At 39.4% G+C, this 17,216-nt stretch overlaps 1 protein-coding gene across 1 annotated transcript; it reads right to left on the bottom strand.

The window, feature by feature from the left end:
* Positions 1–6,600: 6,600 nt before the first annotated feature.
* LOC138938227 (uncharacterized) lies at positions 6,601–7,623 on the bottom strand. Its single transcript, XM_070305060.1, has 2 exons — positions 7,610–7,623; positions 6,601–7,129 (listed from the first exon to the last, which is right to left on the bottom strand). The coding sequence occupies exons 1-2, from the start codon at positions 7,621–7,623 to the stop codon at positions 6,601–6,603; spliced, it is 543 nt and encodes a 180-aa protein (XP_070161161.1).
* Between the last annotated feature and the right edge of the window lie 9,593 nt (positions 7,624–17,216).

Below are 17,216 nucleotides of genomic sequence, written 5' to 3'. Positions count from 1 at the left end.
GACTAGTTTAGACCCTCCCCCCTTCTCTTATTTCGGTCACCCGAAATTCGGGAAGTTCGTCAAGCAGATTGCCACGAACTTCGACGAAGTTTTCGTCTCGATGGACTCTCCGAATACAAAGGTTGCTTAAGACGTAAGATCCTCTCGAGGTAAACTTTCACGCATGAATCCTTCGATCTTTGATCGTATCATGCATCTGTTTGAGAATCGTAGAAATAGTCAAATAGCATAATGTGTTTAAACTTTTAAGAAAATTTGAAATTTTACTATACTCTCACTTTCTTTTATTGTAATAAATTGTAAAATTAGTTTTTTTTGGTAAGAAAATTATTTTATTAGCACGTACTGTGTAAACGAACAATGTATAATATCCGATGAAAGAAACACATAGCTTCCGTTTCTCGGCCGATTTTCGAGGCTCGTCGACAGTGCACCCGGCAGGAGTGAGGAACTTCGCGAACTTTCGTGAGGCTTCTTCCATCGCAATCGCCAATCGCGATGATCGCTTTAGAATACAACAACGTTCCCGTCGCGATACAAAGTTCTCCGATTGCCCGCGAGCTCTTTTCGGCACTGTTTGGCTTTTTTTTTTTTGTAGAACGATTTTCCGCGCGCACCCGCCAATTTCTTCTCGCAAACTCTTTCCAAACTGCAGCAAAGTAAATTTGCAAGCGGACGAAAAAAATCATCGAGCAATCTTCGCAGCTGCATTCGACTTCTGTCGCCTTCTGCGACTGGTCATTTTTCCGTTAGGCGTTTCCTTGTGACCCGCATATATTTCTCTTATATTTGGCTATTTTTCTAACTGTAGCTCTACAAGCAATTTGTCATTATTAAACTATATTATAAATTAGTTGTCATAATGCATAATACAAGCTCCTGTGCAAACTCGCATAATCACTCTCTGTCCGCGTTAATATATAAATCGTACGATACATTGTCTTGTCGTCCGACATCAATGTGTCGAGTGTTGCGCGTATATTGTAACTATATTTAGCGCGTTATTAATTTTAATTATTAATATGCATATTAATATGCATATGCATATACACGTCCGACAGGGCGCAAAACTCTATTTGCCATATGCGAGCGGGTTAATAACTAAAATTAGTAGTATATATAATTAGGATTGACGCGCGTCACACTAATACGAACTGCGATACAGATTATGTCATGCATTTATCCATTTCAATTTTTCATAGCCTCCATCATAATATCCGATCTGTCTTACATAAGTCTGATCGCAGTGAAAAATTATGTAAACGATGAAGTGGTCGAAGCTGCGATACGTTAATTTTATATTGCCGATACGATTGATCTCGAATTATTCAGTCAAGTTAAACGTCATATACGTCAATATTATCAGTATCAGTTATATCGCGACAAATGCCTCGATGTCCATGGATGTATAAAATATAAATTACCCCTCGTCGACCACTGATGTAATTGATTCCTTTCGCAGTGTCGATTGTTGTTCCATATTGGACAATTATTGTTGCAATGATAATAGCCCGTTCGAATGTTACCGATATTATTTAAACGCGGATAATAATATTTCATGCCAATCTTACAACGCGTATCGTATGTCACATATAACGAGTTTTCCAATGTTGGTCTATGTTTCCTGTAGCAGTTGATGTTACAATGTCTGAGAGAAGCGTTCTTATTGTCGGTCAACGCACGACAGCTGACATGGTATCCGATTGCGCGCGAATCCTGCAGAGAGGGATGAAGAACGTTACTTAAAGTAGCTTCCCGTGTAGCTGCAATCTGCGGGTTAAAGTACGAGGTGGTCCGAATATCACAGTATTTGGGTTTCCCGAGATAGATGTTACTTGGTATTAAACCTCTACAACATCTTATTGGCTGTAAAATTCTCAGTAACCTGCTTTGATCATCCGGACACATTTTCGTCGCTGGTCTTTCACAACATAATCTTCTTGTTGGCTCAAACGATGTGAATGAGAAGAATGTACATGTCGAAATATCGGGATGTCGTATTTTCTTACATAATGGCATTTTTTCTTTTTTTGTGATAAGATAGTCGTGTTTAATGAGAGTCTTTGAAATATGGCTCAAATCTAATGAATTGATGCTGCGATATTTCGGCATTTTATACTTCAAAGATACAATCTTACTACTATCCTCTCTCAGTTCCTGTGTAGTATCTATAATTAGAGAATCAACAGTCGTGGTCCCAATTGTCATATCAACAAGAACAGGAGGAACATCTTTTTCCTCCTCTTCTTTTTTATCATCTCTAGCAACTTCAATATATTCCTCTTCCTCTTCTTTTCTATCATGTTTAGCAACATCAACATATTTTTTTTCCTCTTCTTTTCTATCATCTTTAGCAACTTCAACGTATTTCTCTTCCTCTTTTTTTCTATCATCTTTAGCAACTTCAACGTATTTCTCTTCCTCTTCTTTTCTATCATCTTTAGCAACATCAACATATTTTTCTTCCTCTTCTTTTCTATCATCTTTAGCAACTTCAACGTATTTCTCTTCCTCTCCTTTTCTATCATCTTTAGCAACTTCAACGTATTTCTCTTCCTCTTCTTTTCTATCATCTTTAGCAACATCAACATATTTTTCTTCCTCTTCTTTTCTATCATCTTTAGCAACTTCAACGTATTTCTCTTCCTCTTCTTTTCTATCATCTTTAGCAACATCAACATATTTTTCTTCCTCTTCTTTTCTATCATCTTTAGCAACTTCAACGTATTTCTCTTCCTCTTTTTTTCTATCATCTTTAGCAACTTCAACGTATTTCTCTTCCTCTTTTTTTCTATCATCTATAACAACTTTAACATCTTTCTTTTCCTCTTTTTTATCAACTTTAGCAACTTTAGCAACTTGAATATCTTTTTCTTTCTCATCTTTTTTATCATCTTTAACAACTTTAACATCTTTAGTGCTTATAATTGCAATATGTTGGAAAACAGCAAAAGTAACTGTATCTAGTATTGATCGCAAAAAGATCGTATCATCTTTTCTCTTTTCTTCCTCATTTCCTCTTTCACTTTTAACAGCAATAGTTGTTAAACCAGCTATAACTGCAGCATTCTGAAAATCACGTTTATCTGAAATTAAGCTTATGCTCGATACTTGACGCGCGATTCCACCTTTACTCGATTTTTCTATTACTTGGACTACTGCAGCTTCGCGCCATTCATCTGTCACATCTAAGTATGTCAAAGGATATTGTAATTCCTGAACAAAGTGAATTGAAGATATTGATACCTGCGAATCCACGAGGGTCTTCCGCTGTATTACGACCGTAGTCGACCGAACGGCCTCCATCGTTACAGTGCTCGGTTTCTCTTGCGCGTAGATGATCGATTTCGCTTTCTCCAATATTTCCTCTTCCATCTTATCCGCCGTCAATGTTATGCGCGAGCTTGAATCTGTTTTTTCGCGTTCAGCTGACGTCAAAGTGTCAAAGATTCTTGTAATCTCGTCAAGAATAAGGTTCGAGTGCCGCCTCTCTTCGCATGTCTTCGCGAAAGCATCGAGTCTTGTTTCCGAACTGAATTTTCTGATCATGATACCGCTTTGAGTCTCGGTACCAACGCATTGCGAGTTGCAGACACGCTCCGGAACAACGTTATCTGCGTAGTCCGCATGTCGAAGAGATACGTCGTGAACAAAGTTCTTTACGATGCTTGAAAAATTTTCACGCCATGTTTTATCGAAATCTTCGGTAGACGTGATTGTGTCGATTATTCTTTGCTTGATTTTATCAACGATCTTTGTATCAGGTATAATCGTGTTATTTATAATCGATGATGACAAAATCTTTTCTTCGGGTTTACTAGACGTACTGATACTTAAATCTCTTATAATAAAGTCCACTTGTTTGTTGTTCTTCACCATTTGTTGTGTGGAATATAATAAATCGTCCAAAGTCTTGTGAAAGAGTCTTCGATTTTCTGACTGATTGAACATTGACAAGTTTTGGTCAGTTGCATTTGGGATATTGCAATAAAGAAAATAATCTGCTTGTCTAATACGGCCGCTTGCATTTTGATCATTTGCCATATTTGTGGTGCCTAATGTATTTATTCGATTTGTACAACAATATTAATGATATAAAATATAGCAGTCTCATTAATATTGTTAATGTTAATTGTATTCAATTGAATATGTCAATACTTAATACGCTAAATTGCAATTTCTCTTTAAACCGAATAAGGACATTATTTTGGATGTAAATTTGAGCTTCATAATTTTCAGATGAGGTTATTCATAATTAACTTATTTGTTTGCGTTGCTATTAATAATTAAAATTTCGATTCAGATAGCTATTTTGATAACATGTGCGCACCTATACACATATATAGAATACATTTTCGGCGCTACACATAGCCAAGGATAGATACATGAAAAATATGAGCACATGTGGAAAAAAAACGAGGTTATACTAGAATTTGAAATATCTGAAGTTGCGAATTTTTTTGTCGATACCTGAAATTTGTTGAATTCGATTTATATCGAAAATCTGATAAGCGAAGGTTTTAATATATCGCAATTGCAACTTAAAAAAAAATTGCTCATTTTACGACTATAGACATATTCATTTATAAGAGAGGATCTGTTGAGAAAATTCTTTAGACATAAATCATGGGGGGATTTCGATATCTGTTTTTCGTTTCGCAAAATGATCATTCAATTCAGACGTTTCTGGATATTCGGCGACTAATGCATCTTCTAAAGTGATTGAGTCATTTGACCGTTTTATTTCATAACAATCTCGTTTATCGCAGATGAAACATTGCACGATTTTTGACGTGGCTGCGATCGTAGCTTGAGGGTATCTGTCCGAATATCGAAACATATCGGTGATGTCATTCAACGATGTTTGCGTTTCTACCTCTTTCCTATCTAAAACATCGTGATCCGACTCCGATTCCAACGTTATACTCATCAACATACTTTTCTTCGTCTCACCGAGGAATTCCGATAAAATCCTCGCAACAATCGCATCGGCTGTTTGTAGCCGAACGTTTATGTTGATCCGTTTTTTATTGCCTTCTCGAGTGATTTGCACAGTAGACGGTTCTACTCGCGTAATCTTCATTTCGTTATCGTGAGTAGTAACACTCGATGGCTCTTTCCTTCCGATGTTTCTCCTACTCCGTTTAAATGGCGCGATAATTTTATTACCGATAATCAGTCGGCGCTTCCTCGAGAATTTCATCGCCGTCTTGCAAAACGCTGATCCCGAACCGGGACGATTCTTTTGCGATTTTACGGATGATACAAGCGACGTCTCACACTTGGAAGTCGACGCTATCGGTTCGTTCGGATTGTTTCGCGAGGAATAAACCGTGGGATCCGTCGAAAGTACTCGCGTAGCGTGCGCGATCTCCGCAATCTCCGACATCAAGTCTCTTTCACTTTTCGCGCCGCCTGCACACTCAGAATTCTCGTCCGCTTCTATTTTCTCGCGAGATCTCGTTTGCTCGGATATCTTTTTTTGTTCGTGATCCTTAGGAATGGATACACTCGATTGAAGTTCACGATGTGACGGGTTACTACGAGAGACATCCGATACGTCTGCACGAATCGTCTGGCGATCAGTAGTTACAGACGATTCGTAACAGACAGCCGCGTGCTGCAAATTTTGATTTTCGATGCGACGTTCGCGCGATTCTTGGATTCTGCTGCAACATGTGCACTTCTTCGAGACGCAATTTCGATGATATTTAATGGACCTCGATTCTTTGCAAATATGCCGAACGGATTTCTGCTTATCTTCAATGCTCTTTATAGAATCTCGGCCGTCATCGCTACCACCTCTGTTTCGAAGTCCTAGATACACAGAATTTTCGAGATATTTAAAGGATCCACTCAAACGAAATTGAGGATATACATTCTCATCGTGATCGTACATCTTATTTCGTGGTAGGAATTCTACAACGTCCCGATATCTGTCATGTTCGCATTCTAAGTGAGCAATTATTATTATTTTCGTATCAAAGGCGAGGAATTTATATCCGACATATATATATATATCGGAAACGAAGGAATATTTTATAATATTGAATATTACACAGGCATTGAATATTACATTCGTATCTAAATGCAAATTTTCGTGTGCAATGGCTAATATAAAATTTGAATATAAATAATATTCTCTCTCTCTCTCTCTCTCTCTCTCTTCAATATGTAAATTCGGAAATTTTCAAAAAAAGAAGATTACTCAAAAAATTATATATAACAAAATAAAATATATTAATTTATCACGCGCAAGCACATAACGTTATTCTGCAGATATTTTAATTTATTTGTAAAATTAAGTATTTTGCTATCATTTTGTCCCAAACATTTGTCCAAAATTTAAAAAAAATGCATTTTTGCTTTCGGGCAATATTTATTTATAACCCATATATTCACGACCGCAGGTATGAAAAAATGAAAGGAAAATCAATAACCCGACAAAATTGAAAAACGGTATGTTTGGAATAAACGAGTGCTCCGCTGTTGTGTCGTCTCTATAAAAAAAGCAACACGTTCTTAAAAAAATATTACATATATTCTGTAAGTAAAAAGCGGAATGTCGACTGTTAAATATAAGCTATGAATTTCGATAGCTCAGTGCAACAGGTAGAGATATGCGGATTGATCACTATTAATCATACCTGTGTAAAATACACAAAAATTTTCATTCTTCTCTTTTTTGGCGTTTCGATGCTCTTGCTCTCGCATTTCGTGGCGAGAAAATGTAACGGCTCGTGGATTTTGTCGCATTGATGCTTCCGCATCGTCGCAATATTCGTTCGCGTCTTCGATCTCGCGTTCTCGACGCACCTCCGATTCTCTTTCTTTCTTGGAGCTTAAATTTTTATCACGTGTTTCTTCGCATATATTATCGGCGCACGAAGACGAACTTTTGACGAGACTCGCGTCAGTCATTTGGACGAGATTTCTCTGCGAGTATTCTGATTTAGATGCGTCTCTAACTACACGGCCGATGCTCGTCGTCGCGAGTTTTACGACATTCTTGCAGGCGTCGTGCACTTGCGACCAAATCTTGCCCATCTGTAAACTCGTCCAAAGAGAGTAATCGCCCGTCTTGCGACGTTTGCCGTCGACGTTTGTATTGTTGCTCCTCGTTTGTGACCTGCAAAACATTTGCGAAACTTTGTTATGTAAAGCGTCTCTCGCGTTTTGCATTATACAGAGTGTCGCAGATTCAATATGCGTCTTTCTCTTGGAAGAAAAGTTAATTTCAAATCGACCAGAAAATCCATCAAAGAGAGAAACGCGACAAATCTGCCATAGTTTGTACAATATATAGCGCAAAATCTATAACGGAGAAAGATTGCTGTTAAAGCTTGAAAAATATTTTGATGTGTTACGGCGTGTTAGTTGAATTTGCAGAACAAATCAGAACATATTTTATTAAATTCCGGGAAAATGTTTGGTGTCAAAAAATAAAAAAATGCTACGTAAAAAAATAGAAATAGGATAGAGTTCTTATATATATGAAAATAGCTTTCACAAAACAATGCGAGGAAGAGAAATGATAGATAGGAAGATTTCGATTCTCTTTATCGGGAATAGATGTGCGCTCCAGTGCCAAAACCAGGCTGGGACTAACGTTGCTTCGCCCATTTGCAGACTCTCGCGTTTTCTTATCTCTTCGCTTTCGCGCAATTGGACACGAATTGTCTCATTCAATTTATATCTGTTAGATGTAACCGGCGTTAGATAAGGTAAAAAAGAGAGAGAGAAACAAAGAGAAAAAAACAATACAATTCATATATCGCGCGGTCATATCTCATTAAAATCGATTCTCACCTAGAATCACGTTTTTCTTTGCAATCTACGCTCGCGCGCGTACCGGCGTTTACAGTCGCGATTCTTTTCTTCCATTTGTAATCCAATTGTTGTTTGACGTCAGTTTCAATGGAGCCTTGTTTCCACCCTGAATTCATTTCACAAGCGAATCCTTCCTCCTTCTCGCGGGATCGATCGGAACGCGATGATTCCAGGACGACGCAACGATCTTCGCGGCATCGTCCCATACGGTCATCTCTCCTCGCGTCCCACGTATCGACGGTGTCCAACGAATTGGATTTATTCGAACATTCGTCGTCCCTCGATATCAGCGTTGTCATCGTCGCCGTCGCCGTCGTTCGCTGCTCGCATTTCCCAGGATGCGTATTAATTTCGCGTCTCGACGGTGTACCGGCAGTGCGCGAATTGCGAAGATCGACGACGCTTTGGCTAGGCTCTACGAATACGCTCGTCCTTGACGAAAGAAAGCATTTCCGGATCGTATTCGTCGAGCTTTGTCTCCCTCCGTCACAATTCGCGCACCGATCCTCGCGACATCGAGAATATCCACTCGTTGAGAATTCAGGCGTGATATTCGTCGATTCGTATCGCTCGGCCTCTTCCCTTTGATGCCTCTCCGAAAGAGCGGAATTTTTGAATCCTCCTGCCATTCGCATCAGCGCCAGAGGGCAACAGTCATGTTGCATATTTATGTCGAGATAGTACTCGCTCGAGTCATGGAGACATCGACATTCCCCCGCGTGCATATATTCGGGATGAAAGCACTCGGCGGTCCAATCAGCTCGCGTCTCCGCATTGAAAACGGAACTGTCCGCATTGTAATCCTCTCGATCACAGATATGATATTCTTGACCCTTGTCGTTAAAAATTGAACAGCAGTGATTCGCGGTATATTTCCTCGCATTCACACACGTTTGTTCCATGTTCAATTCCGGATATCGTACGTTATTAATATCAATCGGCGCACTGTCATTATCATGGCAGCATTTTGTCGAATCAAGAATCTCATCGGGCATACGGGACAATTGTACTAAATTATCCTCTACATACAATTCTCTTCTGTTTAATGTATTTTCCAGTTGGTTCGGTATATTAATAGTCGTATTGACATTTGGACGTGATTTGTTATCCGTTAATTTGCTTTTACGATTCTGGCATTTGCGTTTTGCCGATTTTCCAGCTTTTTTTATTTTACCGCAGTTGTCGGTACAAAATACGGCCAGCACAGAACTGTCAATTATTTTATTCATCGTTCTCTTTCTCGAACTGCGATTCGGCATTAAAGATCGCGAATATCTCCTGAAAAAAATAAGATTTATAAGATTTTGAAGGAATCAACGAATTCTTTTATATAACTTTCTTTTTGTTGCATTTGGCAAAAAATATCATACTTTGATACTGTAATCAACTTCGTTTTAGAAATTAGATTATGCATGGAAATAATATTGATTGTAATGCCACTATGAGAAGTATCGTAAATATCCTTGCTAAGATCTATGATAACTCCTTTAGGCATTTTGCGACGCGTTTTTCTCTTACGATTCGATTTGCATCGAGATTCATCTTCGTTTCTTAGTAAAGTACCATCATTCTTGACTGTTTCCTTGCGAGATTCGTTTCGTATCACACTATTGTAAGATACGCACATTTCAGTGCGGTAATCGTTCGCGAGCTCATCAATCTTCCCCTGATCTAATTCAACGGCGCATATTTCATTCGAAGAACCGTCTCCATAACTTTTATCCAGTAACTCGACTTCGCTCTGTTGCGAAAATATGAATGCCTCGTCGGGATACAAAAACGAGCTATTTTCGTGTCTGCGATTTTCGTTTCCACCTTGCGGCATCTCTGCCACTAGCTTGGCCATCGAAGTTTCCGATCGAACGAATTGCTCGGCATAACGGCTGCAAAATCGATACACAAGCGGATTATTAATACATACGTTTATCTCGAATCGCTGCGCGATAATCAGACAGTTGGATGATCACACGACGACGATTGTCTGCAAAATCTCCGTATCATGGAGTGGATAAAAACAGCGCGCGGATGAGTAATGACTCTTAAACGGTGAATCGTAACGAAGAAACGATAGGGCGAAATCGCGGAATCGCGTTACAACGGAGTAATCCCCCCGTGCTTTAAAACAATAATTATCATGCACGCCCGCTATTGTATTCACGCTGTTATACATTACCGTTGCATTACACTGTGAAATTATATCGTTCCCTCTTACGTTGCCGCGGTGAATCGAATCTCGAGTGCGACATTGAAATGCAAATTGACCGGATTAGAATGTGCACTGGTAAATTTTAAATGTAGCGAGGTTAATTGCCGCGATCGTGCGGCTCTGATGCCGAAAGTTTGGTTACTTGGTGTGGCATTCGGAATTCGGAAACAACGGAGTGTGAGTCACTGCGATTGATGCGAGTGTTATTTCTATCGATGATATACTCGTATTTTCAATTTTTCTTTTTTAAGACGACATCCTGCTGATTCTTTCAATGCTGATTCTCCAATTTTACGATGTTTTACACATTACGTAAGATTTAAAATGCGACGAAATTATTTTCGAAACAGTTTCGCATTAAAATTGATATATACAATATTTTATGTACTATGTACATATGTATATTAATATTTCAAATTCTTTTAAATTTTCATTAAATTTTACGATAATAATCTCGTTTGTCTGTAATTGACGCAGCTAATGCACGCGTGCTAAATTCAAAAAATTTATGACAAAAATATACATTTGCGAAACAGAAAAAAAACTGAATACCCGTATTTTGAGCTCTTTCGCACACGTGTGGCTCTGGCATGCAACAAAATACATTTTTTTCTCCGAATGTTGCAATTTTCCATTATTTACATCGGTATAATCCGACGGCGCGCATCAGGTTGAAAGCCAGCGTAAAATATAATACGCGCTTTTGTAATTTGACTGTCAGTTGCAATCGGTCTGCCCGCAGTAGTTATATTTGCAAAAGAACGTAATAGGCTTTATGGAGAGTATCTTTTTTCCACTATAGACTATATGTGCAATGCAGTATACAATGCTATCGCGCTTTTCTCAATTATTTAATGTACAGATCATTTTCATTGATTTATGAAAATTGTTAGATAATCCAATATAAGAAATATGAGGGGCGGTGATTATTTCGAAGCGATCAATAATAATCCAAGATGCAAAATTTTTCAATACAGACAATGTGTATGACGCAAATTTGAGGCAACAACGTGTGGCATCAGCCAACCGTTTATCGTGTAAGATCGAGCGACATTGTCGCCGTCATTTCGCGCAACGATTTTCCGGCTGCGCGACGAGCGGGTGAATTTTACGTCGCGTTACACCTATTGCGGCTTCACGTATGCATGCATGTACCGACCGACTCGTGCGCTATGGCAAAGCCGAAAAGAGCGACGTGGGTTGACGTTGAAGCGACGGGAGGACTGTCGCGCGCAGTGATGGATGTCGGCAGGCTTAAATTTCGCGAAATTCCGTGCTCTCCACCTTGCTGCCGCTATTTCCAGCCGGTTTCTCATTCTCTCTTTCTCACTTTTTTTCTCTTTTTTTCTCAGCATTTTCCTCTCGCTTTCTCATATTGCGCTGGATAAAAACATATAATACTGACGAAATTCCGAGGGTCGTAAGATCCTTCGTCTAAAAATTCCCATTTCGGCATCCTTCATCGGCTTTTCAAAATTTGTGATCGTTTTGAGTGTAAAACACTGTATATTCAAATCTGCCCTATAGTACATATTGCATCCTTCGGAATAGCTTAATCTATAGCTTGGGAGCGAAATTAGAATCGTTAGAACCAAAGATCAAGGCACTCTCCTTTTTTGTTGGATCACGATGATAGCCTTCCGCTATTTTCCTAGAAAGCGGAATATAAAATTATATCTGTGTCCTGGAAGGGGACATCAGTGCTTGCAGGGTTCTCGCGTATTTTGTAAAGATAATCCATCGGCGTTTTCCAGGCTTGAAATGAGACGTCTCGAGTATGTAGCCCCGTTTCGCCAATGACATCGTCTCGAGGCAGCAGCCATCGTACAGTGGATCGAACTCAGCCAACCCTATATTTAAGGATGATATACTTTCGATGGGCGATGCATAACGATCGTTATGGATTTACGGCTCGGAGGGATCGCTAAAGTGAAAGTACATACGTGCCTTTATTACATATTTAAGCGGGCGGCGTAAAAATTGAAACATCGAGAAAGTCCGGAATACTTTACAAATTAGTTTTCGAGGGTTTTACGAGAGGATACACCATGAAATACGTACTATCTTGGCCACGAGTATCCGTTTGCGTTTCTTTTGCAACGAAATACGTCGTACGCATGAGAGACTTTCGATGGCGGTGTCTATCGATTGTGTTTCAAATTTGATTTTAAGTATACTGAGAACATAACATGAATACGGGAAAATATTCAATAACGCAAACTGATTATATTTCCATATTTCTAAAAATTTTACGTACGAAATATCATCTCTATGTATGAATTTTGTGGTTTACAGTGGTTTCTTTCATATCGCAACATGTACTCATCGGTAGCGAGTGCCATGATGCACACATATGCATATGCATGAGCGCGTGAGTTTCTCTCTCTCTTTTTTTTTTTTTTTGGCAAATAGCGCGAGGGTGCATCCGCACCGTGTATATGATGCAGCCTGAGAGGGGCTCTTGAGACACCAGACAACCCTCTGATGGTCTGGTCACAAGACAACTCCGCCTAAGTGGCGAGTATTATATCTCTCTCGCGCGTTTCAATAGTCGTTCATGCATATAGCATATACGCTATTAACCGGCGTGCAAAGCTGCTCTTCGTCGACACCACCTAAAGTGCGACTCGTAAGGGAAGAATCGAGACGTTCGCTCTCTTTCAACGAGACATCGACCTGGTGTATCATTTTCCGCTGCACTTCAGAGTGGCTTTGAAAGTGTTTCTACCTGTCGAGTGACAAAGAAGCTTTTCTTTACGGCAAGATTATATATCGGATATATAATACGCTAAAAATATTCGTGAGGCGGTTACAAACAAAGTCGACCTAAATCCATAAAAGCAAAATCTTAGAAACTTTTCTACTTTCAATCAACAAAATTCGCAAAAAATGCAATGTGACATTTTCGATACACTATTAAACATACGTTTCTCTCTCCAGTTTGTCGCATACCAAAAAATAATTTATTCTACCAATATATATATGTAATATAAAGTATATCGAAGATTCGCTATAATATTGTAGTGTGCAATAAAATTCCGTTTTAAAGTTTGAAAAAGTGTTACGCAAGAATCGGTTTACCATTGTACGAAACACGTTTTGTGTCTCGTCAATAGATATACCATCGTCAAAGTTTACGGTAAAAGTTTGCGATCTTGAAATTTTGAACCACTGGAGAGGACACCGCCCTTATATTGGGGTAATAGCGGCAGTCGGAAAACTGCAAAACAAAATCGCATTCCTCTTGGGAAATAAACCCACGTCTCTCGATGTCCCTGCCGAGGTTCTATAAAACACGGTCGGCAAGAAAAGATTAAACTGATCGAGAGTTCGTTTACGTCGCGTGTTTGTATCTATAAATATATAAACAGGCAATTGACTTATAATTTATAATTTACAAGTTATAACGTTTCCATTATATATATTCTTTATAGAATATATAAAAATAAATTTATATGATGACTCTATTACGCAAAAAGTTGAGTAGAAAATACTTTAAACTTGTGTACCAAATAAACAAGTTTGTTATGTTTTGCGATCAATATATCTGTCGCAAAAAATAGAATTGCTCAGCTTTGTTAGAAAAATGCACTGTGCAAATGTACTTTTTTTCTCCGCGAGACAGCAAAATAGCGTTATTAATACGCCATCCAAATAAAAAACTTTGGTCGCGAATTAGGAACAACACATAGATTAAAAACAATATTCCTGCGAGAGGCAATGAAGAGATAATTATCCGGAAATTTACCCAAAAATTTGATAAATTATCACAAAGAAAAGAATTCGAGGCTTAGGTTACTAATAGATGTAAAAGAGAGATGGTCATCAAAATGTTTTGTGGATGACGGGTTTTGGGGAAGGATGGGGGAGGAGGGCAATTTAATTACATGAGCGAATGTAAAACACATGATTTTCGTCCTGTAGTATACTAGCAAGAAGGTAGGAATACACGTGAGAAAAAGGAAAAGGTTTAATACTGCAATTCGAATGATACGATACATAGCGAGGGACGAACGGAGCGGAAGGAGAAAACGGTTTGTGAGATCCGATAAGTTGCGGAGACAGGATTGAGAGAATAGATAATCAAGGCCGAACTGCGGAGGTGGACCAGACATGTTAACCAATCAATCGTGTTGGTACCAGAACTGGCAGCATCGACTGTGCGTCGCGTGCGAGGATCCGAAGGGTTCGACGCGAACGCATCGGAGGGCCGAAAGGGGAGCGCTGGATTCAAGGGGTGGAACTGGTACGGATTGACTGGTGCTCGGGCAATTACCTAGACCCGATCTGGCCACAGTCCCCCGAGCGTAATCACCAACACGTGCTGCTATTAGACGTGCACGTGATCGATGCGTTCAGGATGCTGGAAAACCGGCCGGGAGCAATCAGATTTTGTCAGGAAAAGAAGAGAAGAGACTAGAATATACAATATATATATATATTTTTTTATCGATTTTACATTCGAGGCTAGACTTTGAGATAGAATAGTGTTAATAATGATTAAGATTTGTCGTATACATACATATACACATGTATAATAAATGTATGTTACGCAACTGGTAATGTAACAGCAGATGTTACTTAGAAACATTATGTTATTAAAAGCTTTTTTCGAGCTTTTATTTTTAACGAGTTTCGCGTTTAATGGATAAACACACAGTTTCTAGAAAATTATAATTAAATATTCTTTTTCTTTTTTTCTTTCTCTCTCGGGATAGAAGAAATATTATTTTCGCTGCGAAGTACGAACAAATCTAAATTGCTGCCGCCGGTAAGTGGAACGTTTGCCTGCTGCTTTTGTCGAACTAAAAATTTTTGGTTATTATTTGTCGGTCATTTGCGTTCGATGTTTTCCAATCCGTGGAACATTCGCCGATGCACAGCGGAGATTAAATATATTTATTCAATTGGTTTGCGGCTCGGGATTCAGTACATGTGGCATTCGGAGCAATGGCGTTTGTACCGATTCCTGAGGGCGAGTCATTCACAGAGATGCAATCTGGCAGTTTTCCAATTGCAATCCGCGCGATCCACACTGTGCCCGCGGATGTTAAATAAAATTCAATTTTCCACGGGAGGCCCATTTCGTGCGAGAGCCTCATTTTTGCGTGCAACTGATTTTAAATCGTGTGAATCAAGACGAACAATTATTCCGTTCCATCGAGGGCCGGTTGCAAATTCTTGTATTAAGCATAAATGGTGCTTCCAAGGGACTGATTAAGCGAGATAGATTATCGTCGAAATTCCGCTGAAAAAATTTGCCGAGTCATTGGCGGAAGGATACCGTGACCTGACCTAGTTCATCGCCCTCGCCACTTGTTTTGTCGCCAACCCCCGTTGACAAATGAAATCCCCCTGAAATTTAATACCGCTTGTGTGAGGCTATTACATTTCATAGATCGCACTGCGGCGGCCCGGTCATATGTCCCAGCAGGTTTTCTCGTTAAGAAGAAGCTATTGCTAGGATTGTACAACAGGATTACGAGGACGTGGCCGTTGCACTAACCAGAAATTTATACCGATGTTTCTTGCGATGTGTGTTGGCATGTATAAAGACTTCAGTTGTTTCAATCCGCAAAAACCTTCCAGTAATAAAGTACCGGCACGCATGGTGCTTTTCCTCATAAATAACGCTATTAATTTACTCTGTTGGAGCGAATGAGCGAACAGGCGTAATTCATTCAAAGTGTAATTTATTCGTATATATGCCAAAGAATCCTCGCGAATGCTTCAAAACTAATAAATCCTCCCGGCGGGATTTACGCAGCGATGGAGCGCGGACGATCTTTGATCGGTCATTTAATTGCAATCTTGAAACGTTTAAACTATCTCTAATTGAATTTCGCGATAATGACCGAATATCCCCAGGAGAGATTTCATAAAACTGTCGTCGCGCGCGTAGCCTATCCCGATCTATCTACGCCATCTTTCGAGGAGACGATTCGACTTCGCCGCAAATGAAAGGAAAGAAAAAAAGAACTCTCCTCGGGATTTCGCGACGGACGCTGAGCGAGCTAGCTCCCGATCGGGTTTCTGCAAGCTTTCTACTCGAAGGAAATCGGAATTCGTGGACCCGATAAAGTACGTATCCACTTGCTTGCCCTCTCTTCCATATCCGCGGGATTTCCAGGATTTCATTATAGCACCGATCCTTGGCTCTCCTGGTTGGTGACTGTATACGTCGCGCCTAATATGCCGTCACCCCTATCTTCCTTAGTTTCTTCGGCAGAAGTTAAAAAGGTAAAAGACTCTCGTTGATAAAGCGACGCGAACGCGATGCCAATAAGAGGGAAGAGTATAATTTTACGAACGCGATCTTTTCGCGTAACGCAATGGTACGCAGATTTCATTTCTGTTGACTTTATAGTCAATAAAAATGAACAATTATGTGAATAGGGTGATTGGTTCTTTATCAATATCAAAATGAATTAACAAATTAATCAAAATGTTAAATAATGCGATAATCAATTCTGATGTAATTACCATAGTTATAGAAATTACAAATAAACAATGATGTATTTAAATAAAATATTTGCTAAAAGAGATTGATCCTAAGATTAATCAAGCTAATTAGCGCAAAGGGCATATTTATATGTTTAGTATAATCATATATTTCTGTGAAAAAAATGTTCAAAAATTTTCTTTCAAAGCTTCAACTTTTATTGTAGAAAATAAAATCGTAAAAACATTATCCGGCCACAGCTGTGTGCGAATAATAAGTTTATAATCGATCAGTTCACTTGATACTCGGCGTCCTTGTCCGTTTTCCGATATCAAGGAACGATTTCCAGAGAGTAGAGAGTAGCAGCCTTGGATTCCACTCCCACGTGCAATTCGACTCTGCAATTTTGCTTTTCCGCGCGATTGCCTTTTTTATTTTCCTCAAGCCCGTAATTACGCAAGCCACGTTGAGCGTGTCGGCGGAGAGAAACAGTTTCGGCTCGATGCTACACCGACGAAAGCATCTCGTGTAGCTTTCGCTGTCGCCGCCATCGCCGCCGCCGCCGCGAGCTTATCCGCGTACCAAAACGAATGATAAAGAATAATCATTTGAATAGAGCCGTACGGATGAAGGGGCAAATTTAATATGCAAATGGCGGAGCATTACGTCTCTTTTATTCTACTCCGGTCGAGCGAGAAGAGATGCCCGGATGGTGCTGCTTGCGGATGAAGGAAGAGA

The sequence above is a fragment of the Polyergus mexicanus genome, unplaced genomic scaffold (assembly GCF_030449975.1).
Source record: "Polyergus mexicanus isolate NDT 795.1 unplaced genomic scaffold, iyPolMexi1.0 SCAF_12, whole genome shotgun sequence".
In the NCBI taxonomy this organism is placed as follows: Eukaryota; Metazoa; Arthropoda; class Insecta; order Hymenoptera; family Formicidae; genus Polyergus; species Polyergus mexicanus.
Note: the sequence above shows the minus strand (reverse complement) of the source record. Positions and strands in the feature narration are given on the sequence as shown.